We start from the raw sequence: 24,890 nt of genomic DNA, 5'->3' as shown, positions 1-24,890 counted from the left end.
TACCCATGCAGACACATATGGGCTGTTATGAAGTCTTGTTGTGTGAGAATAATTCCAAATTCACTTCTCCTGAAGCGGTGGAGCATTCATGCAAAATTCGAAGATGAGAATACAGAGGAAACTCAAGCAGCAGATGAACACATAGTGCAACGTGAGATGTCAAGATTTGGCACACTCAATTCAGATGCGACAATGATGAACTTTTATGCCTCAAAATTACCAATCTACTTTCAAACTGCAAAGAATGAAATTGCTCGACTCACAACAATTTTCAAGGAAGGTTTCGAGATCCACGGAGACACAAATAACGCCCATGGAACACGTAACTACCGAGACAACCCAAACATAATACAGGACCCTATTCGGGTGATAACAAAGGGTCAAGGGAACACAGGACCACGCAGGGATGCCGGACCAAGTATTTCATCGGATGGAACAGGCTACAAACAAAGAGCACGTGGACAATGCAGCAAGCTAGCCCATAACAGCCGCACATGCCCCAATCAGGGTGCACGATTGGGACGAGGAAGAAGGGCAACTACTAGCAGCCAAGAAGTAGCACGATACACAGAATCAGGGAATGAATTCATGGAGCATGACAATGACGTGCATTATTCAACGCAAGAATCGTTTGGGAATGATTACAATTACCACATGTAGTTGGACAATGTGTCTTTAAGATATTATCATCTACAACCAAAATTATTTAAGTATTGTTTTATGTGACTGATTACGAACTATATGTGACCAAGATATTAGGATGATTGTGTGTAGTTTAATTTCTTTTGAATTTTTAATGGAATTAACCAGTGAATGTTTTAATATAAAGTAATGATTTGTATACTAATTAAACTCTTTAAAATTTATTAAATTAATGCGTCCTTAAATTTAAAAATGTCAACTATTGTTTCAGATCATTATGGCACCTTTACTCCCGGTAAGATCACACATTAGAGAAGCTGAAACAATCCAATTGCTACAATTAGGTTATAACGAGGACTTCTTCCTCCCAGATGGTCTTCATCCAAATACAAAACGTCATGAAAAATGTATATACAATAGATGGTATTTCGATAATTTAGCAGCAACCTATGCAATTATCTTAAAATCAAGACCATACCAAGCAATGATAACATATAGACGGAACATGCAGGATAGTTAACTTCGAAGACGACAAGGTAAACAATTGTAATTTGCTTAATATTACATTAAATAGTTTAAATATAAATGAAGTCACATTACCTAACAAGTGTCTTCTCAAAGCAGGTTCAAAAAATATTTTACCCATCAGATCAGTTTAAATCTTGTTGCTGGTCAAAATGTTGGGAAGTAGAGACAGAGGAGATCGACGAAAGTACTAACACGTATTTAGTTGCATCTGCAAATGATTTTATGGAAACATCTGCATTCGCCTCATGGGAAGTAGAGACAACTGAATTCAAGGCGGGGATATTCCACCAAAGAGATGATCTAACCCTACCACGTCCCCAGGAAAAAAAACATTACCATGCTCCAGTTCGAAATCCTATGTTGTATGGGATTGGTGGAGGCAATATTGTAAGACTCTATGATGTCAGAAATGGAGATAAGATTTTGCAATAGTATCTAGCAAAACCCTTGCATACTACAACCTTCTCGAATACCATACACTGGCGAAACAGTCATTTAGTGGTCACCACAGGAAAACAAGAGGTAACAGTGTGGGATTTGAATACGGCCACAGCAAAACGTGTGCTTACAACAGGGGTCGAAGTTTGTGAAATAATGGCTACTTATGTTGAACATCAACCAGGGGACATCACTTTGAGAAATTATTACAGGTAATAAATAATTATCAAGATTATTATTTTTGGTTTAAGTTAACTTCTACATTATACTCCAATTAGAATATTCATTTAATAAATACACATCCCAACTCCAACATTTCACTTGTACCATTATAGGATGCCAAATGCAAGTGGAATTCATGAAGTCTACTGCACAAACCATGCACTTTACATATTTGATCTTCGATCTTGCACTACCTGTCAAATACGCCTTACACACTTTATCTCCGCAGTGAAGTGTCTTCACTATAATGATGACACGGTTGTCATAGGATATGAAAGTGATGTACTCAACAATAGAGGGGATGGAGTTCAATTGAAAGAAGATCACGTGGTGGTTATCCCTATTAGAACATTAACCCCGATGAAATATTATAAATTGTCAATCCCGACAAATAGTGTGTACAATACAGGAATTTCAAATTTCTGGTACATCAATGGTAAGGTATATGTCGTTAATGAGGTGAGACTAAATGTGCTCTATGAGGATGTGATCTATACTCAGCATGACGACGAACACTATACGGTGACAAGTGAAGCACTAAGCATATGTGATGTCTTTGCAGGTCAATTACTCATTTCACCAAATATTTCATCAAGTGACACTGACATCATAGTTACGTCAACTTGCGATCGACCTTCTTGGTTCACCAACAGACTTGACTAAGCAGACCAACCAATCCATTTATTATCACCTAAGTGAAACTCTATTACATAAGTAACTAGGACAACTTTATTAGTATAAACTTGTCTACTAGATAATTATTCTTTTTTTCACGATCTTGCAATATGTTGTATTATTAATTTTTTTTTAATTTTAATCAATAAATTCTTACAATATAAAAGTTTTGTAAACTTCCAAGAAACATATTGCATTCATGAAATTTTGGACAATGTTCACTAAGTATAAATTCATAAAAACACTAAACATTTTAATTAACAACCATTCAATAAAAATGATTTCAATATCAAATATAAATGAGTCAAGACACGTTTAATGATTTCGTCACACTAGTTCTAAAAAGTCCAATTAATAGCCTTAAACTTATATGACCAAAAATAAATTTGGTAAAATCACAAAAAAAAAAAAAAAAGTCTACGATTTGTATTTTAAAGGAATCAATATAATTAACGTGAATCGTAGTTTAACTAATGTGTTAAAAACAAGGAAATCAATGTGTATTATTGCTTTATGCTACTTACTTGCATGTGTCTCACTAATTTGGAATCTACAAAAAAAAATTATTATTCTAATAATATAAAAAGCACTGAAGAAGACAAAATCAATAATACCCTTGTAACAATTTTAATTTAATCCAATTAAATTATAACCGGTCATCAAAACCGACTATGGTAAGTTTTTATTGGTTTTTTTATTTTTTGGTGGGTATGTACCTATAAACCATTGGGACAAAAGTACCATGCCGCAACTACTTGGTTAAAGCCACTTCAGAATCTTGTCAGTTAAAGCTACTTGGTTTGTCAATGCAGTTTGTAAAATATGCACATATTCTGTGCGGGAGTCGACCTACAGCCGTACAAAGCGGGATGAAATCGGCCTCCTTAAGTTAATGGATTTATATATTTATTTGTTAAGTTTTAAGTTTTGTTTTATTTTATGTTTTAATGAAAATTAGTTTTTTAAAATTGAATTTTTAATTAATTCTAATTGTTTTTATTTTATTTTAAAGGTTTAAGTCAAAATGACATGTTTAGTCAAATCAGCCATATTATTACCACATCACCCCTTACATTGCCGCATCATTATTTTTTGTCAACAGTGTAATGCAACATAAGCATGTAAAGTGAAAAATTGAACAAAATGTAACGAAAGTCTCATAAATAACTAACATTAAAAGTTCGGGGAAAATTTTTAACATCGTGAATTATTTGGGGGCAACTTCTGGATTGATCGTAGTTCGAGAACAAAAATATTATTTATTCTAATAATAATATAGAAAAAATGTACATTTATACTAATTTGGGATATGAATATAACTCAATACAAAAGAAGAAATAGTAATAATAGGATACGAATTATTTATAATTAAACTACATACATATTGATGTGATAGTTTTATTACCTATTAATAAAAAAATTACATGATCTTATTTTTAAAATAATTATATGGTTTTTTAATATTACATATTACAATCAAGTACAAAAACATGTTATGTTGAGCTCTATTTTATAATAGAATTATCAACTAGAAAGGGACTTCAGATGACCAGTCATCATTTAGCACATTTTTGAGGAAAAGTAGTGTCAAGCAACTCCGAAGGAGAGGGATGGATACACTACTACAAAAAGGAATAACACATACCACATGAAGAAGACAATATATGATCTTATATATAATTTACAAATAAGGGTTCAAGGATTGAACCCTAAACCTCATGGGTACCAAACCACGAGGGACACCACTATACTAAAGGTGTGGTGAAAATAATTATATGGTTACAAACTGACACATTAGTACGGGTACAATTTATGTGTGTAAGAATATCTCTCACTATACTAGTAAAACATTACCTAAAATTAAAAAAAAATAACTAAATTGTCAAATTAGTATCATGTGGTTGAAAGATTTTGATCTAAAGCAGGCACACTTAATTGGAATTTGCTATTTTTTTTAGAAGATAGTTATCTGAGCCAAAAATATGGTCGACATCAACTTAAGAAACCACTTTTGACCCTTGTGTAACAAATTAAAATGTTGTTGTACTGAGCAAACTGGTGTTAGTTATATGAGTCATGGTAGCAAAACATCTTAAATTCCTATATGATTGAGCATAGTCACCACCCACATTCCCTCTTCCCTTTTGTTTAGCTTTCCAAAGTTGTCTATTGGTGGCCTCAATTTCAAATTTGTTTTTCAACTCAAACCTCACATTTTGCAAACTCATTTAAGTCTGAAGTGCTTATCTAAATCTCTGCCTAAGCACTATCTTCTCATTCTCATAAATGCTCTCGCTTATTGGCTTTGGCAGCTTACTATTTGGATATACTACATCATCTTCCCTTTGTGCTCTCTTGTAATTTCTATAACCAGCATCATCACTAGCATAGTAATCTATATACCATGCCTTTGCGTAAGATTTCAGTGTTCTTCTAATTTAGCATCATTCTCATCTGTTGAACTTTCATACTTACCTTTTGTCCACTCTAAGTCGCTATCATCTAGTGGAATCAACAATTGGTTATTTTGGCTTCACCTAGATCAACTTTTTGGGAAAGGAGTAAGTATTGGATCAACTTCTAGGTGTCATTGTGGGCAATGGGTTGAGTTCGACTGGGTAGTTTTACGAGGAAAGGTGAGAGAGAGAGAGAGAGGAGAAACCAAGAGGAGAGGAATGAGGGAGGGAATTATGAGATGGACATTTTGGTCCTATTTGCATTTTGGAGTATATTTTTCCAACAATTTGTAACTTAGGCATATTATTTAAACAATGGGTAATAAGTTGCATGAAAGCTTAAATTTATCTGTTGTAAATGATATTTCCTCTCAATGCCATTCCATCATGAAAAAACCATTCTATTATAATACTATTCAAATACTTTAAATTGCAACCAAACAAAAAAAAATAGAATGAAAATAGATTTTATTCCACTAACCCCTTAAATTCCAAGGCATGTTATTGTATATTTTGATTGGCTATTTGGCTTGATATGGAAATATGATTTTATGTTTCAAAATCTTTAAAATTGTGGGGCCATATAAATCCTTTGATTAGTTGTTCATTTCTAAAAGCTCTATCCAAATCAAATCCTAAAATTTTGCTTACGTTTTCCTCTTATTTTTTCTTTTTTGTTAAAGAAATGATATTTTATTAAATACGAAGGCTGACAATCAGCTAAAACATGAGAATGAATAAAAATTGTGGGGCCACCAACTTTGGGACTTTCCACGTTTGAGTGAGCCACTTCATTCGCAATCCTAGGGGGAGCGTTTAACCAAAATAGAATGAAAATTATTTCACTCTAAAGACATCACTCGTCACTGGGCGAAACGATGATAAAGTAGCTTGATGGCTGTTGAAGGTTTGTCACTCATCACTAGGTGACAAAATAGAATAGAAATTATTGCTTACGTGTTCCTTGTTTTTCAGTTCATAACTTTTTATTTTTTTCTAGCAAATAAATTAACAAACACACCCATCATCTGTTTTGTTCATTTACTATACTATTTCTATATGACAAGTCCCACAATATTTTAAAAATATTATATTTCTTTGGGTCATTCTTTCAAAAGCAATAATATAATAATGTATCCAAAACAAGTTTTGAAAAAAATATTTTCACCAATCATTTCATATTCTGTGTTCCTATTCACCTTTTTTTAAAATATATGTTTTACGAGGCAAACATGTTCCTGTCCAGTGAGCACAAACAAACGACAGGCCAAGTTAAAACTGGGGAGCAGTTCGTTAAAAAAATTTCCTTTTCATTATATTCTTCTATGCACTTGCAATGCTATGCTCTATTATTGCAAACGATGGTTGACCAAACATTAATTAAGACAAGTGCCAGACATCCCCTTAGAGTTTTAGCTTTTAAAGTTGAAGATTGTAAGGCAACGTGTTCAGACGATTGCTGCTACTTCTTAAGAATATTCCAGGCAGTTATTTCCACACTTACCCAATTCAGAATTCATGGCTGGCTGGTTTTTACAATCACCGGTGTGCTCGACGATTAGAAAACCACACAAACAAGCCTGCAGCTCCATTTCACAGCTGATCATCAACATTGGAAATCAAGCAAAGGCTGCAACATCTAAAAGTCCATTGTGCCTAAGTAGTGCCTCTGGTGAAGGTTCGCGGCCTCGGAATGCTATGAATACCTGGTGGTGTCCAGAAAATTGGCTTAATGAGATTTAGAAACTTGTAACCAATAAGAGCAATCATTAAGAATCACAAAACAATGGTACTGGAGTTCCCATGGCAAGCCCCAATTTATGTGTGGATTTGAGTAAAATAGCAAGAATATCAAAATGAACAGACACAACAGTTCTCAAGCAAAGAAGAAATGTTGGATTCACATAAAAATTCTCCAGAGAGAAACAGGAAAACAAAAATACTGTATCACAGAGTCTGACCTCTAGCGGCGCTTTTCCACCTCCAAGAGCAAGGACAGTTTCTCTGAATTTGTGACCTGTTTCTTTGACAGCCTATAATTACAAGACAATAATTACTTAGCTATATGATGCATTGAAAACAACAAAGATTTCTACACTGAATCCAAACTAAATGTTAAGCAAAACTCAGACAGCATACAAGTCTTTTGTGTTTTAAGTTTTAAATACCATTATGGGAATATACAAGAAGTTAGAGTTTAAGGCATTGTTTACTTCATTTCACCATTATGAATAAAGTAACTTCCAGTTCCAAATTTGTAATCAATAAAACTAAGTTTCGGCAATATTGAATGTTTAGTTTTCTAAATCCTGCCTCAGGTTTTGAAATCGAATCTTTCACTATTCATCGGGCTTCAATTTATACTAGTGTCACAGAATGCTATATACCCAAAAAACTGATCCGAGCTAATGTTAAGACATAGATAATTTAATGCCAAAGTTTAAAGTAGTATGATATGAAGGCAGATCCTTCTGAGGAATTCTTTTACACTTACCTTGATGTCATCCAATCCAGCATCCTCAAATGCAGAGAAGGCATCCGCTGACAAAACCTCAGCCCACTAAATAAAATAGAAATTTGCAACATGAGAGGAAAAAGATAAACCTTTATTGCTCACAGAAATATAAGCCTAGAATTTTCTTGAAAGTGTTTTTATTCCAATCCCCAACCTGCTGTCTTTCTGCAGGTACCCTTTAGAAAAATGAGGATTTAAAAACTAATAAACAATACAGTGCTCCAAGATCAATTAAAGATTTCCAAATGTTTCATTACTGGTTTTTTTTAACCACCTCTTTCTGCAGGTAAACTCAGGATGAAAGGTGGGTGGAATAATATCATCATATCATGGAAACAGTTCCTGCAATTAGGTTATAGCCTTATAGGAAGCATACTATATAAGTACCTTATAGCTGTAGTACCCAGCTGCATAACCACCTAAAAGTTACAAAGAGTAACATATTGATAAGTATAAAAGGCCATGTTGCTAAGATGAAAAACTATCGAATTTGAAATCATTTAGGGGGGAAAAAAGGCAAACCTGCAAATATATGGCTAAAACCGCAAAGGAATCTGTCTTCAGGCAGTGGAGGGATCACTTGTGTTCTTTCAGAAACCTTGCGATCAATATCGTAAATGGATTCTGAACCACCGGGAACATACTTTGTATGCAGCTCCAAATCCAGACTTGCAAATTTAATCTGACAATAAAGAATATCAATACCTTGTATAAGAGACCTTAATTTTAAAAATATTTGTCATGGTAATTTTTATTATCCAGATATTTTAAAAGCAATGAAGTGATAAAACAAGCTAGATGTCCCATTCTTGTGGAAGTAAATTTAATATTAAAAAAAATTACAACAGTTTAACTAAAAAAAAAAGTTGCACAAACCTGACGAAGACTAAGAGACCCTGCACGGAAAGTCTTAGCAGCAAGAAGCTTCAGATATACTTCTTCAGGAAGACTTTCCCCAGTTTCATAATGTTTTGCTATACTCATTAAAGTATCCCTACCACATTGAGCAAGTTTTATCAATCAGGAAATTTATCTACATATTTGTGTACCTAATTCAACCATGTTGATTGGAAGTCCCTAATTTGTTTTTGAATAAATACCTATGATAACACCAGTTTTCCATGAATTGTGACGGCAATTCAACAGCATCCCATTCAACTCCTCGAATACCAGCAACCAAACCCTCATCCTGCTTAGTCAGCATGTGCTGTAGTGCATGACCAAATTCATGGAAGACAGTCTCTACCTGCAAGACATATCATACTTTCTCAACTTGTTTCTTACCCTATGTTTGGTTGAAAGGATGTTAGCTATATATATATATATATATATATATATATATTAGTAGTTCATATTAACTGTAAATTAGCTATAAATTAGGATTAATTAGTTTCCTATTCTCTCATAGTTTCTTAGAATAACTTCCCTAGATTGTATATAAATATATGTTTATTTCTCATTGAAAAACAAGTGAATACAATTCTCTTCACCTCTTATTACAGAAAGATAAATGATGAAAGATAGAATACGGGGGAGATAGAAAACAAACATTGTTTCTCTTATGTTTATGTTGTTTGGTATGTAGGGTGGAAAGAAAATAAAGATAAAAGTGAAATTACAATTTTATTATTTTATATCAATTATTTTAAATTAAATACAATGATAAATAAGTAATTTTATATAACTGCATATTATAAAAATATTTATCTTTTCTTTTCTCTCCAAAATTGGAGAGAAAGAAATTAGTGGACCAACTCTTTTTTTTCCCTCTCATTTTTCTCACTCACATATCTTTCCAACCACATAAACATTTTTTCTCTTCTCTCCACTTTTCTCCCCAAATTATTCTTTCCTCCCACTTTTCTCCTCTACCAAACATAGGATTAATGATCACACATTGTTGCGGATTAGATATTTTTAGTTAGGGAATTCAAGTTTAAATCTCTAATTAATCTGTTTCATATATTTTAGGGATATTAATTTGTAATTTAAATTTATCATTTTTTAGTTATTTAGTTTATAGAGTTTAGGCTCAGATACTTTACAAGTTGTTTTATAAACGTAAAACTTAATGTTAGTCTATGTATGTAAGTGTATATATATATATATATGATTAACCAATAAATCAGGTTTTATTCGTCTATATGGAATCAAAGCAACCTCTGTACCTCCATTCCTATAACTAAAACACTCCAAACAATGGCCAAAACAGCTGACCCAAACCCAAAGAATGACTCCAGCGAAGTCTCATCTGAGTCTCAAACCACAGCCATGACCAATCTTACCCCCACTAGGTGCTGAAAACCCCTCATTACAGATTACTCTGCATAAACTAAATGACAAAAATTTCTCGCAATGGTCTCAGTCAGTCACTCTCTTTCTCCGAGAGAAAGGTTGCCTCAGATATATCAATGAAACTATACCAGTTCCAGATTCTATTGACCCCAAATGTCCAAAATGGGACTCTGAAAATTCGATGGCGATGACTTGGCTCCTTAATTCCATGGAAGTAGAGATCTGCCAAACCTACCTCTTTCTCCCAAGAGCAAAAGACTTGTGGGATGCAGTCCATGAATCATATTCAGACTTGGACAATTCGGCTCAAGTTTTCGAGATCAAATCTCAACTACTTGACCAGAAGCAAAGGCCTCTATCTGTAACCCAATTTTATAATGTCTTGCATAATCTATGGCAAGAATTGGACTTGTTTTATGAATAGGATTGGCATTGCTCAGATGATGCCACAAAATATAAGATGCTTGAGAAGGAACGTGTATTTGACTTCCTGTAGGGTTTAAATAAAGAACTTGATGAGCTGAGAGGCCGAATTCTAGGGAAAAATCCATTACCATCTTTGAGAGAGACATTTGCTGAGGTGAGACGTGAAGAAAGTAGAAGGCGTGTGTGATGATGGGTACTCCAAAGGAACCATCATTTGAACATTCAGCTTTGATTTCTAAAGGAGCTAAATCGATTAGAGATCACAAAGGGAATCACCGAGGTGATCAACCTTGGTGTGATCGCTGTCATAGAAGAGGACACACGAAAGAAACCTGCTGGAGAATCCATGGAAAACCAGGAAATTGGAAGCCCAATCGTCCATCCAAGCCTAGAGGCTATGCTGCAGAATCAAACTCAGTCATCTGAGCCTCACTCCTGATCAAATTGACCAGTTGCAAAAGCTTCTCAGTCATTCCCAACCAGCTGTTTCCCAGCAATCCGAACCACCTTAGGCCACTTGTACAGTGGCTCATACAGGATGATTCCTGGATAGTAGACTCGGATCAAATGACTGGTTCCTCTCATTATTTTTCCTGCTATACACCTTGTCCGGGTGACTTTAAGGTCAAAATAGCAAATGGATCTCTGTCTACCATTCTTGGAAAGGGAACAATTAAACTCTCTAAAACCCTCACTCTTTATTCTGACTTACATGTACCTAATTTGTCATGTAATCTACTTTCCATCAGTAAATTAACCAAAGTTCAGAAATGCATAACTCATTTTTTTTCCGAACTCATTGTGAATTTCGACAAAAACTTGACGTGTGTCGTATGTCGTATCAAATTGAATTATATTCTATTATTTAATTTTTCCAACTATTTTAGTATAGCAATAGATAAAGGTCGAATCCATGAGAACTTCTATTCAATTTATTATTTGAAATTAAAAACAATAATTAAAAAGAGAATTTCAAACTTTGAAAATTAAAAATAACATAAAACGATGAACAAAACAATTGTACTTATAACAATGATTTTAAGAAACAGTTAAGAGTCAATTCTCCACCTTGAACAATCATTCAATATTAACAATGATTGCTATTATTTCAATCAAATTATTATCCCCACACAGATACCAGATAAGCAATCATTATCCCAAATTTCCCTAATGTATTTTATAAAAGCAAAGCGCTATTAACAAATTATTTTCACTAAACAACCTAATGCACCATAGATTTAATCTAGCAAAAACATTAATTTTTTAAACCCATTACACCATAGATATATTTGCATATTTGAATTGTGGGGATGAATTTTAGTGAGAGAAACATTTATTGGGTCTTTAAATGGGTTTGTGAGTTGAATGTATATAATTTCTATTTTCTCCAAAATGAAATTCAAAATGGATGATTGTGAAAAGTTCAAATCAAGGTTTTAAAAGGCGAAATCGCGAGGCGAGGCGTTTTCTCTTAATACCGCGAGGCGTAAGCCTCGAGGCGCAACGAGGCGTACGCCTCAACTATAAGAACAAATAAAATTTTAAAAATATAATAAAATTCATAAAATATCCTAAAATTCATGAAATTTCATAAAATTCATAGAATTCATAACAAAGAACACATAAGTCCATATCAAAGTCATAAAAGTACTAGTTATATAAGTCTTAAAATCATATAGATAAAATGCACTAATCGGTAGATGCTGCTGTGAGATGATGGTAGAGAAGAAAAGTGTGAGGGAGAGAGCATAAAATGCATGAAATGAGTGAGGAGAGAGCTTCTTGCGTGAAAATGAGAGAAATGAAGAGTGTGAGGGAGAGCTGAGATGAGATGATGGAGAGATGCTGCTGTGAGATGATGGAGAGAGGGGAGAAATTAGGGGAGATGCTGCTGTGAGATGATGGTAGAGAAGAAAAGAGGGGATTGCCGTGAGAAGGTTAGGAAGAAATTAGGGTTTTTTTTAACTTAAAATCTGATAAAATAAGCCCAAAATTTAAGCCCATTTAGTTAAAAGAAAAGCCCAAAACACTATTTTAAGAAAGCCCCACGTGTGAGGCAATAAAACAGCCAAAAAGTGCAGAAACATGAGGCATACGCCTCAGTCCGCCTCACTCATGTGAGGCGTGCGCCTCACTACCACTCTATGAGGCGACGCCTCAGAGGCGTTTTTTTACCGCCTCGCCTCGAGGCGTGCGCCTCAACCGTTTTTTAAAACCATGGTTCAAATAAAAAGTTGAAGAAAAAAAAACTTTTGTAAAAATACAAGTGTGGGGGGAGAGATCAAATGAAACTGTGTATGGGAAATGTGTGGGAGCATTTAAAGTAGAGAAAATGTATGCTATGGTGTGATTTGAGCCTTAATGTATATTTCTCATCCATCACTAACCTTAATCTTATATTACAAGCTTATGAAGACCTTTTGATCCTTGATTATGTCTGTCTATTTAGTGGAGAGTGATTAATTAGTGTCTATGGAGTGAATGTTTCATTTAAATATTTGTACAAGAGACATTGTTGATTCAATCATGGCATGTATAAATTGATTTTGGTGCATGTGAGTTGGTAAATTTGATTATGCATAAATACACAAAAACCGAGTTTAAGTAGTGATTATACATTGAAATTCTAAGTATGAAATTCATATTTTTCCTAAAATTATTTGTTTGTGCAACTTTTGAGACAATCATCACTTTCAACAAGACTATGACTTGCGTGTTTAGTTTTTATTAATTGTTTTTGCAAGGGACTAGCAAAATCTAAGTGCAGGGGAATTTGATAAGGTGTTTTTTAATATATATTTTTAGTTCTTTCTCACTTAGGTAATGTTGATTCTTAGTGTTTTTAACTTCGTTTTATGAATTTTTTTATTTTTAGACCACAATGCATTTTATAATGAGTAATCGTGCAATTTATACTAGCAAAAGTGTAGGGGAATTTGACAAGGGCATTTTGGATTATATATTTTTAGTTCTTTCCCACTTAGGTAGTGTTGATTCTTAGTGTTTTCAACTTCGTTTTATGAGTATTGATTTTTAGACTACAGTGCATTTTATAATGGGTAAATTGATAGATTTCATGCATTTTGTGGCTAGACGATTGATGGGATACACGAAGACTCAAGAAAATGAAGTTTGGGAGTGTTTTCGAGTCCCTAAACTCGAGACTCGAGGCTGGAGCCGAGGAAAAGTTAGGTTTTGGCCTAATTGAAGATCGTAAAAATCACGTTGAGGCCGAGGATGACACATTCCAGGCCATGACCTAGGAGTTTTCTAGGTCTTGAGGCTGCGACGGTGAAGCCTGCAGGCAGCGGCCTAATCCCGCATTTTGGTGCGCGACAAGCTGAGGCCGCAGCAGTGAATATCTCATGTCGTGGCCTACAACATGTTGGGACCATGGTAGGCCTTGAGGAAGTAGAGTGATTTTCCTTTCTCGCCTACATTATCATCTATCAACCAAAATAATCCCATTTTATTTACCTAATTAGGTAGCTCAAACAGTTAGACATGGGACTATCCCACAAAGTTAGAGATTAGAATTTCTCCAGGGTACCTACACAGCAATTGCTATAGTTTTCCTGGTCTCTAAATTTTATAGGGTTAGGTGGGAGCGGAGAGCCTGATTTCAATAATAATAATCTCATTTTATCTCCTTGTTGCACTTCTCTTTCTCCAAAAATTATAGCTGAATGTTATAATAGTTATAGATCATCTTTATTAGTAAATAGCTTGTCAAATTCTAAGTTAAGGTTTACCTCACGGAAGGTCATTAAACTTGGCTTATTTCCCACTGGTGGTGTCTGATTGCACACCATGTGAGCCACAGGCAACCTTGCAGATGTGCCATCACGCGACAACACACGACTTCGACCAACAACCTCATCCATCCACGCACCTCCTTTTTTCTCTGAGGGTCTAGCATATGGATCAAAATAAAAGTATGCAACAGGTTTACCCGAAATATCTTTGATGCAGTAGAATCTAACATCCTTGTTCCAAACCTGAAAGATAACCAAATATTATATAGATTATAAATATTAAAAAAAACATATAAACCACAAATAAAGTGGACAATATCCATACCGGAGCCTGACCATCGACAGACGCAATTTCAATTCCAAAAAGTGTCTTTGCAAGGTCAAAAAGCCCATTCATAACCTTTGGTAATGAGAAATATGGACGCAATTCTTCCTGTGTACAAAGGCTCACACATAAGTTTTCGAATCAAAACTCAGGGCTTGGATAAATTCAAAATGATAATTAAAAATGAAATCAGAAAAACCAATTTAGAACCAAATAAAGATTTCATATTTTTTTAAATAATTAAATAAAGTATCATATGATAACTTACATCATCAAAACAAAAATACACAACTCTCATAAATGGGAAAATTTAATGATTCCTTATAACATAAAATTAGTAATATATTTTTGCAATATTTTTTATATCAAATATTAGTAAACCAAAATCATACAAATGTCAGTAAGATTCTCGTATTCTTTTACTCAAAATTAGTAAATATATTGTGCATAATGAAAGCTAATAGTTCACAATGGTTTCATACTAAATTGGAACTTGCAAAGACACACACAACTTCACATGGAGAGAGAATAAGAGAAATCCAACCTCATTGATGTCATATTTTGACTCACGAAGCCTCTCACTCCAAAAGGTCATGTCCCAGTGGCTCAAATCATCAGCTTCTAATGCCCCTTGCTTCTTGGAGAAATTCTTAAGGTCTTCAAGATCTACAAAGAAGGAAAAAATAAACCTCAACAGCTTCTCCCCGAAAAGTTAAAAGGTATCAACAGATGTAAGATAGTTATAACACAAGACTTTGAAATCCAACTGAAAGAAGACCAGCTTCTACTTAAAAGTGCAAAGAGATATTTTTAGAAACTTAGGATTCTACTTAAAAGTTTAGAGAGATATTTTTAGAAACTTAGGATTAAACTTGGTAAGGGGCTTAAACCGAGGGGCCAAAGTGGTGATTTCTTATATAATATTATATATATGAGGACTTCTGTGGTAGAAACTCTGTTTTTAATAGAATAGGGATTTGAACTTCTCCCCCTTCCACACACACTCACACACCCAACCACTTGAGTTAGCCCTATTGGTAGGAACTTTGTCTCTTTTCGACATATGGATAAGTTGTAATTCCAATTTTTTTTATATGACAGTGTATAAAGGACATAACTTAGAGTACCGAAATCAAGATTACAGTCTATTTCACGTGCGTATAAAAAGTAAAACAGAACACGTATAACAAGTTGTTTAAATTCTAATTTCGGCACTCTAAATTATCAAAAATTTAATGTGCACCGTTATATAAAAAAAATGAGATTACAACTTATCCATGAGCCCACCATGAGCCCACCATGAGCCCAGTAGTGCAAAAAGACATTTCCTACGTAGACGCTCTCATATATACTTATATATAACAAACAAGGAACAAATTTGAAAAGGGAACTTGTAAACAATCATACGAATGCCTCACCTTGAACTGCAGGACCCCATGAAGCACTGCGAAGCTTTTCCAGAAGTTCTTCTGCTTTTTCAACAGTTGCCATTTTTCTTGCCATGCTTACCTGTAAGATTGTGTTTCATCATACCCTTAGCAGTTGAGTTGCAGAAGACAAATTTTATTATAATAAAAGATACTACCAACCTCAGCAAAGTTACTGTAATTAAGAAGCTTGGCCTTCTCCAATCTAAGCTTCAAAATCTGTTCAATGATTGATGTATTATCTAGATCACCACTAGAAGCACGAGTTATATAAGCACGGTAAATTTCTTCACGCAATGATCGGTTTTTACAATGTTGCATGACAGCGAGAAAACTTGGAGCATCTAATGTGATCATCCAGGGACCATTCTCGGCAGTGGCATTTTCATGCCCCTGAAGACAAAAACAGATGTATCAAGCAATACTGATGAAAAGCAATTGTAACGAACTTGAAGAATGAAACTTATAGAGCAGCCAGAAGAAACAGCTAGATGAAAAGTTGTTTCAAAGGGAATACCTTCGAAACAGCTGTTTGTGCAGCCAACCCGAGAGCAGTAGCTGGCAATCCCTCAATTTCTTTCTTATCAGTAATTAATTTCTCAAACTTCTTTGTTGCGTCTAAAACATTCTCTTCAAACTTTTGAGATAGTCTTTCCAGTTCCTGCAAATAAATTTAAGATTTATTAGAAATGTGATATAAAATTTTTGTCCTAAAAAGACCGAGGAAGAAACCTAACCAATCTTCAGCTTCAATAGTTCCCATATCCAATACTAACTTAAGCATACCTGTTGAATTTTGTTAAAGTTGTCCTTTTCATCATCTTTAAGAGCAACACCACTGAGAACCGCTTCCTTTATTTGGGCTGAATAAGCACAATAAATATACACGGGGAACTGTTAGACTGGACAATTAAGCTAAACTATACAAGTAACTATGTAATAGTAAGTATCAATCACTCCCCACATACTATAGCTTTAACATAAGTATTTTTATGTAGACATGTAGAATTGGAAACTAGTCGGCATCCATAACGAGATTCACAGAATATAAATACGCTGTCATCAGAAAACAGCAGCAAGGTACCAAAACTGCTATCAACAGCAATACACTCACGATGTTGCGCAAGAACAAGTTTAGATTACAGAGCTTTTGATGATGATAACTTAACAATACCCACCTTTGTGGATGACACACATGACAGAGCAACCCCTTCATTACCGCTATAAGCAACATGGAAAGTTTTCTATCTTACAACATTTAACGACAAAGAAACGAAGAGATATATGGCCTCCATTCACGTAGTATCAAATAATCTTAGTACTCACCTTCCACTATACGTTTACGTGCTTCACTTAGGGTATGCCAATCAGGAGATGCTTGAATTTTTTTGAATGCATTGTAGATGGGCTTACTTTGTCCTAACCTTAGCTCGAACTTGACCTTCTCTGGCTGCAAACCACAAACAAACAATACCATCGTATAAGGAAGATATATATAAACATACACTTTCACTTTCTATGATTTCTTTGTCAAGACTCGACATTTCATCGTAATTGTGGAATCCAAAAAAGCATCTTTAAAAGAAAGCACATTCACATGTATTAATAAGTGGATACCTGGACTTCTTCAATGGCAGAACGAAGCTCGGCAGAATCCTTGACAGACTTGAGATGGTTGACAACCCCCCAAATGACAGTCAATTGGTCAACGATCTTCTCCAAAGGCTCAACCAATTTCGGCCATGATGGCTCAACTGTAAGCTCCAGTTCATCCAAATCAGCCTCCTAAAATAAAAACAAAAACACACAATCAAATCAAATCCAAAACAATCAAAAGAACAAAAGCCCAAAAAACGAAATGGACAAAAGCTTTTTTTTTCCGATTTTTCAAAGAAGGGATTTCAATCCGCACAAGTTTTTTCAACAGGGAACGAATGCCGGGCCTGACGTGCGTGGCTTCGACGGTATCGAAGGGCGGGAATTCAAAGTCTTGGAGAAGTGGGTTGGCCTGAAGGGAATCTTCAAGAGCATTCGAGGCGGCAGCAGCAGCCATGGATGAAGAAGGGAGAGCAGAGCAAGAGCGAGAGCGAGAGTGAGAGAGTGAAGAAGGGGTAGCGGTGGTGATAGTGGATTTGTGGAGGCAGAAGGAGAAGGAAGAAGACCAGAGTGGGCAAGGATGGGATTTGAGTAAATGTTTAGGGGCAGAAGGACGAAATGAGTGAGAGTTTTTAAGAAGAGGGTGCACTGAGCGTGAGAGGCCAATGCGTGTTGCCATGACCATATTCATTATTAGAAGAGCTCCTAACAAGCCTCTCTTTCGTACGTGAAACTGCCCCACTACTCCTACTACTGATAACTTCATTTTACTAAGAGAACTTTATCCACAAAGGGGACAAATATCTTCGGATTGGACCTATGTTGCGTGATGAAACTAACAATTGAGGCAATGCATACACTCACTCATCCATCCCATCACTTTCCACGTACGATTTTAGCAACTACTTGGTACCAAGACTTTGAAGTTTACTTTTGGAAAATTGTAGTTCCAATCAACTTTTGTAGGTCAACCATATCAATATGAAAAACTAATTCACATCATTGATGAGGCTTTTTCCCTTCTTTTTTTTTTAATAAGGAAAATTAAGCGGTTTTAATCAGTATAATTCTATATGCAACTTGAACATGTTTCCGTCAGGTTTTAAGTAGCAAACTGTAACTTGTAGAACTAAATGATTCATAATCGGGATTATCCCATAAAGATGAAATCAATTGGTTTGAGCACTGGCAGGATTTTGCTTTTATTGGAAAAATTAAGAGAGTTTGCTACGCCATCATATCACATAAAATGAAAGAAAAGAGATAAAAGAGTAGTTGTGTTGTTTTTATAAGTAGTTTTATTGCATTACATGGCCTCAAATAGTATTTACATATATTTCTTGAAGAACCAAATTGAGATATCCTAGATCTGTAGGTATAAAAGCTCTAGATCATACTCCTTCGCATATGGTCCTTCTCATTTGTCAAATGGGAAAACTCCTCTTCACGTCTGCTTACAGTGCCTGTGTTCTGTCCCACACTTGTAATCAGTGGCAAAGAAAAAGGCAAAAATAGGTCACTTGTGCAAAAGATGATGCCAAAAATATAGCTTTGTGCAATCAAATGGATTTGTTTGGCACATCTTTTAATTCTAAATAAGGATATAAAATAAGAAATTTATTATTATAATAATAATAAAATGGAAAACCTCAAAATTTCATTAAAATTCAAATCAGCTTCCCCAAACACTTTCCAAAGTAACTTTTAGGCTTTGAAAGTACTTTCAAAGCAATGCCAAACAAGTCTAAAGAATCCAAACTTTTCAGTCACCAATGAATTAGCTATATGGATATTCATTCATTTGCATACCTAGAACAGGAAGATGTCTCCCTCAATTCTTGTACTTCATGGTTTCCTTCTCAAACCCAATTGTAGGAAACTGCTTGGCATACTCTTCCACATCATGTTTGAGCTTTGCAACCTCAGATTGGATGTGGGGGGCCTGCAAGGTGGCCACAAAGTCCTTCAACTTTGTACCTGCTGCTTCTCCCTTGATTTTCAAGGCCAATTTCACAGCAGCATCAAAGAATTCCGCAACCTTGGCAAAATCTTCCTCAATAAATCCTCTTGAAGTAAGAGCTGGGGTTCCTGTAGTGCACAAGAAGATATACTGAGTGAAACTGTTTAGTAAAGAAAACACTAGTACAATCCAAATAAGAAGAAGCTTTTTACCCATCCTAATACCACCAGGAACCATGGCTGACACATCTCCAGGAACAGTATTTTTGTTAGCAGCAATGTGAACAGATTCCAAAACCTTCTCAACTCTGGAGCCATCAATACCCTGCACAAAATTCCAGGGAAGAATAAGAGAGATTCATTGCTCTTTACAAAATTTTAGGATGTTAGGATGGATCAATACAATATACTAACAGGTCCATATTTATATCAACTTGAAGCAGTCGAAGAAAGAAAAAAGAACAGTTATATTTATGTCTATTACCTTCTTTTTCAAGTTAACCAAGACTAAGTGGTTATCAGTTCCACCAGAAACAAGCTCATAGCCCCTTTCAGCCAGAGACTGCAACCATGTCAAACTTCAGGTATGAGAATGCTTGAAGTAAATAAATCAGAGACAAATGGTTTATGTCTGCAAATATTTATTTATTTCCCTTTCTTACTACAACAAAAAAAAAGCTTGAGAAAACATTAAAGAAAAAACAAAGTTTCCTACATTTCTTAATATACAACTTAGAAATCCTTAATATGATACCTGTGCAAATTTTGAGCAATTGTTGAGAACCTGCTCCTGATAGGCCTTGTATTCTGGAGTTGTAGCCTGCATCCATACAACAGGTGAAATAAAAGATCATAAGTATAATGTTAGATCCAAAGAGGAATCACAAGCCAAGTATGATAACTTCGCATAAGGACTTGAGGGAGGGAAGAGAAAAGTAAGATGGTTCAGCCGTTCAGGAGGGTAATGTCCCTACTGCCTCTAGGATATTATAAAATTGAGGTCAGAGGAAGTTATTTCTTCTTAAAATTGAATCAAATATATGCTTCCATACTAATTAGTCAGTCTTTCAAGCATCTGGTTTTTCTTTTATCAAAATCAAAGGATGGGTGATGAGCTCTAATCACAAAATGCAATAATGTTTTTGACAATGAACAATACTTTAAAAATCAGCAGCACAAATAAAAATATACTACAAAGAAGCATATACAGCCTTATTTTAAAAATAAATAAATAAACATTTTCATTATGCAACGAAGGCTGAATTCAGTACAGGCTATCTCAAGATAAACAAATGGAAATAAACCTTTCAATTCCACAAACAAGTCAAAGAGCAGCGGTTACAGGTTTTTTCTGTCTAAAAATAACAGCAAAATTACCTGTTTCAATGCTACTGCCAAACCAGTAATTGTGTGGTTGTGTGGACCACCTTGAAGTCCGGGAAAGACAGCCTGATTAATTTTGTCTTCATAGTCATACAACACCTTCAAGAGGAAATATGAAGCAGCATCAGTTAGATTCAATAACAATCTTAAGTTAACTATATAGAAAGAATATATTGCAAGTATACAATGAATAGTAACAATGTCAAAAGGCAAGGATCAATAAAATTTTGAAGTCAATTTCTCAGCAATTTACCTCTTTTCCTTGTTTGTTGATCTCTTTCACTCCCTTCCTGAAGAAAATCATGGCTCCACGAGGTCCACGAAGTGACTTATGAGTTGTGGTGGTTACTACATCTGCATAGTCGAAAGGTGATGGGATGACACCAGCAGCAACCAATCCACTGATGTGTGCCATATCTGCCAACATTATGGCTTTTTGTTTGTTGCAGATCTATCAAATACTAAGAAAATTATAACCTTGGACTTTTCACCATAAAAGAATTCAGTATGTCAATTATAAAAAACTTGGAACAGATAAGTTTAAAGATGGTTACCTTGCGGATACGGTCATAGTCATACAGACGTGCATACGCGCTAGCACCAGCAACTATTAATTTTGGCCTGAATAATGTGGCACTTTTCTCCATCTACAAATCATAGTTATTAATGTCATATAGTCCAACTAAGAGTTAGCTATCTTCTCTTTTTCTGTCCCTTTTTTTTCAACTAGAACATAAATCAGAGAAATGATCATTTTTGTTTAAATTTAGTCCAGCATTGTCACTTTTCACTGAAAGAGAAAAAGTGTAATATGACACTGAATGGAGGAAACCACAAAGCTACCTGGTCATAGTCGATATATCCAGTGCTCTCATCCAATCTATACGGCATTGTCTCAAAGAAAATAGACACAGCAGATATCTTTTTGGTATCAGTCTGCACATATCAAGTAGTGAAAGAGGTGGTGTCATTCTCCTAATATAACAGAACAGACCATATGACCAATAATGTTTCTATGAAAATAGAGAACGATTAAAGACTTCCAGACTAAGACAAAAATAAATTCAAAATGTAAGGCGTGGAAGGTAAATTTGAACAGTCTCCACACTAAACCACGTTCAGTAACAAATTGCCAAAGAAAAATGTAGACTTCAAGAGTTTTTTAAGGCACTCCAGGTAGATAGATAACAGTAAAGAATCATGGTTAAACAAGTATTGCAACTGGATATATCAGCTAGAATTTATAAGTACCTGGTACCCATGAGAAAGATGTCCACCATGAGGAAGATCAAGTGCCATGATTCTCTCATGAGGTTTTAGCAATGCAGTGTACACCTGAAAATTAGCCGGAGATCCTGACAGGGACTGGACATTCACTGCCATTTGAAATGAAGATTCTGACTTTTAGATATGATAAAAACAATAATCATATGCAAAAACAAAGAGCCTATGAACTTTTTTCAAAGAAGAAAGCTACTGGCACTGGCACAATCTCAATCACCACCAAGACTAAATCTTAGATGTATTCAGCAATATTTGATTATTCTTGATCAGAAATTACCAACCAATAAAAATTAAGGATAAATTTCATCAAAATTTAAATTCATGGGATCAACAAGAAAATGCTATTCATGCTGTTTTAGCAAACAAATGTCAATTACTTAAGCAAAAAGTACCAAAGAAAGAAACTGAACAAGAGAAAGGGGGGAGGTTCTCATGGCATATATGTATCAAGAGTACTTACCTCCCCATTTCTCTGGATCCAACCGAAAAGCTTCCAAAGCACGCTTCTGGCACAAGGTTTCTGCCATATCAATGAACCTGAAGTATATTGACTTTTCATATCAAATATAGCTACAAAAGCTGAAACAAAATACATAGGGAAGTCCAAACACAACCATCAACCACAGATTTATTATGATAAGCAAGATGAAGGAGTAGAAGGGGAGTCCACATACTCATTTCCTCCATAGTATCTAGCACCGGGATATCCTTCACTGTATTTGTTTGTCATGACAGAACCAACAGCTTGCATTACAGAGACTGAAGTGAAATTCTCGGAGGGTATGAGTTCTAGCCCCTTTACATAAAAAATTAATAAGATCAAAAAATCCAGATAGAAATAGTCCATACTCATGCTAGCATGAAATAAATCGTGCAACTAACGAGTGAGGAAACCTCTCAGGCTTCAAGTAAATTTATTTTGTTTCATATCAAAAATTGAAGTTTCCCATGATTTGAAAAACTGGAAAGCATGGAGAGGTGTTTTTGCAAATATAAACCTGAATAAACAGAATATTAGCAAAGCTCCTCTATCAACTAAAACACAAAACAACGTTATACCTTCCATTGCCTAGCTTTCTCGTGCTCAATGATGTCTGCAATTTCTGGATCGACAGCTTCCAACGGAGCATTCAGCTGTTTAGTCCACTGTCCCAAGAAACAAAACAAAACTTTAAATAAACTCCAAACATCAGATGTAGAATCAAAAGCAAATGAGATAAACAAATAGAAAAATAATAAAGTTTTGCTTACCGAAACACCATTTTTCTCTTTCTCGTACACAGCTTCATTTGGAAGAGACGACTAAAAGAAAATGAAAAAAAAAAAACATATGGTGAATAAGAAAATTGCATCTGTTCTATTAGATTCCCGTGAAAAACCAGCCATGTATAAACAATCGAAAACGTAGAAAACAAACCACTTTCAAGAAAAACCAAATAAAACCCAGAAAAGAGAGAAGGGAAAATAACCATATAATAAAGCGAGCCTCCATTAATGCGTGGACGGACGGACTTGTCAACAGAAGAAGAGAGCCTCCGCAGCGCCAATGCCATGGCCATCTTTTTTTTTTTTCTCTCTCTCAAACACACACACTCTCTCTCTCTCCCTCCAACCCTATGAGAGGCTCTGGTTAAGGGTGAGGTTTTGGTGGTGAGTAGAGAAGTTTGGCGTTTAGGAGATTAGGATGGTTTTCTCTACTCCAAAGGTTCGATCGAGATCTCATGAAAATGAGAATTGGTGTCCTGCGATCCACTTCCATCAGTGGCTAAGGTCCCACCACCTAATACAAATTATATTGTAATATTAAATTTAACATTCATATATATATGCATTGGTGCCACTTCCACACAAACTTTTTTTTTAAAAAAAAAAAACCACATGCATGGAGATACTAGAAAAAATCTCAAATGTTATTGCTGAAATACTTTTAGAAAAAAATATTATTTAGTTGAAAAAGATTTTATTGTATTATGATTTGTGTACGAGTATTTGGTTTTTTGTTAAAAAATATATATTTTATATGTAATAAAAAACATATATATAATCCGTAATTCTATATAATGATAAATTATGATAATATGTTTATGCTTGTCTCTTTTTTTTTTGTGGGATATAAAAAAAATAAAATAAATAAAGTTGGTGAACAAAGGAAGATGTGCGTTTCTAAAATTAAGAGATGAGACCAAAACTAACCATGAAAGGCCTATCCAAACGCACCATTTCTTAACCACAAAACTAAGTGTGTGTGTGAGAGATCAGATGTAATGTCATTTGTGAGACAGATTTGGCCACCGAAGACTAGATTGGCTTCTCACCAACCCACGCGTCCATATCAGTTTGCAAAATTATTCACTATATTTTATTATTCATATTGGAAGACGGACCGGAGATCTACTTTCAAGCCTAGGCCCAAATGTCTCGTATGACCTGGTCCGGCCCAAATATCAAGTTTCAGTAAAAGAACATAAAACATGGAAGTTCAATTTTCAAGCCTAGGCCCAAATGTCTCGTATGGACCTGGCCCGGCCTATATCAAGAGCCTAAAATATCGCTAGAAGGAGGGTTCGAACCTCCGACCTTGTGGTTAACAGCCACACGCTCTAACCAGCTGAGCTATTCCAGCTTGTTGGCGATGACTAAATAAAAATTATATTAATAAAGTAAATAATTTATTTGCACATGAATTCGTTTAACATTTTAGTTAAATAAATTTACTCGTCTAAAATGATTACTTTAAGTCCCAACCTATTAAACATGAGGAAATTTTACTTAATTCATTCAAGAAATTAACTTGTACAATTTGGGACTCTACACACTTTTTCAAAAATTATATAGGGAAATTTGTGGCAATAATACCTATATAGTTAAATTTGTTGCACTTAAATGCCTATGTAAAAATTTTAGCGCCAATAATACCTACCGTTACGAATTTGGTGCAGTCGTTGGTCATTGACCATTGAGTCT

At 34.9% G+C, this 24,890-nt stretch overlaps 2 protein-coding genes and 1 non-coding gene across 4 annotated transcripts; all 3 read right to left on the bottom strand.

The window, feature by feature from the left end:
• Nucleotides 1-6,254: 6,254 nt before the first annotated feature.
• LOC133806761 (probable cytosolic oligopeptidase A) lies at nt 6,255-18,081 on the bottom strand. The gene is made up of 17 exons (XM_062244853.1): nt 17,617-18,081; nt 17,322-17,489; nt 17,031-17,154; nt 16,491-16,567; nt 16,222-16,365; nt 15,867-16,097; nt 15,696-15,786; nt 14,822-14,943; nt 14,278-14,385; nt 13,950-14,195; nt 8,577-8,722; nt 8,353-8,470; nt 7,999-8,158; nt 7,864-7,895; nt 7,456-7,521; nt 6,923-6,994; nt 6,255-6,667 (listed from the first exon to the last, which is right to left on the bottom strand). Exons 1-17 carry the CDS (start codon nt 18,064-18,066, stop codon nt 6,581-6,583), a joined length of 2,442 nt encoding a protein of 813 aa, XP_062100837.1. The 5' UTR covers nt 18,067-18,081; the 3' UTR covers nt 6,255-6,580.
• A 396-nt stretch (nt 18,082-18,477) lies between these two features.
• Nucleotides 18,478-23,639, bottom strand: LOC133806766 (serine hydroxymethyltransferase, mitochondrial). 2 transcript variants are annotated; one of them, XM_062244860.1, is made up of 15 exons: nt 23,396-23,639; nt 23,178-23,228; nt 22,986-23,072; nt 22,601-22,722; nt 22,387-22,463; nt 21,894-22,018; nt 21,486-21,578; nt 21,197-21,289; nt 20,896-21,093; nt 20,637-20,741; nt 20,014-20,079; nt 19,744-19,821; nt 19,473-19,584; nt 19,110-19,388; nt 18,478-18,780 (listed from the first exon to the last, which is right to left on the bottom strand). In XM_062244860.1, the coding sequence occupies exons 1-14, from the start codon at nt 23,483-23,485 to the stop codon at nt 19,132-19,134; spliced, it is 1,554 nt and encodes a 517-aa protein (XP_062100844.1). In that variant the 5' UTR covers nt 23,486-23,639; the 3' UTR covers nt 18,478-18,780; nt 19,110-19,131. The 2 variants fall into 2 exon arrangements, with proteins under 2 accessions (XP_062100844.1, XP_062100841.1); XM_062244857.1 differs by having other exon boundaries at nt 18,478-18,770; nt 23,396-23,638.
• Nucleotides 23,640-24,475: 836 nt separating this feature from the next.
• Nucleotides 24,476-24,549, bottom strand: TRNAN-GUU (transfer RNA asparagine (anticodon GUU)). The gene has a single exon. It is a non-coding gene; the product is annotated as a tRNA-Asn (tRNA).
• Nucleotides 24,550-24,890: the final 341 nt, after the last annotated feature.

Source organism: Humulus lupulus, chromosome 1 (assembly GCF_963169125.1).
Source record: "Humulus lupulus chromosome 1, drHumLupu1.1, whole genome shotgun sequence".
In the NCBI taxonomy this organism is placed as follows: domain Eukaryota; kingdom Viridiplantae; phylum Streptophyta; class Magnoliopsida; order Rosales; family Cannabaceae; genus Humulus; species Humulus lupulus.
Note: the sequence above shows the minus strand (reverse complement) of the source record. Positions and strands in the feature narration are given on the sequence as shown.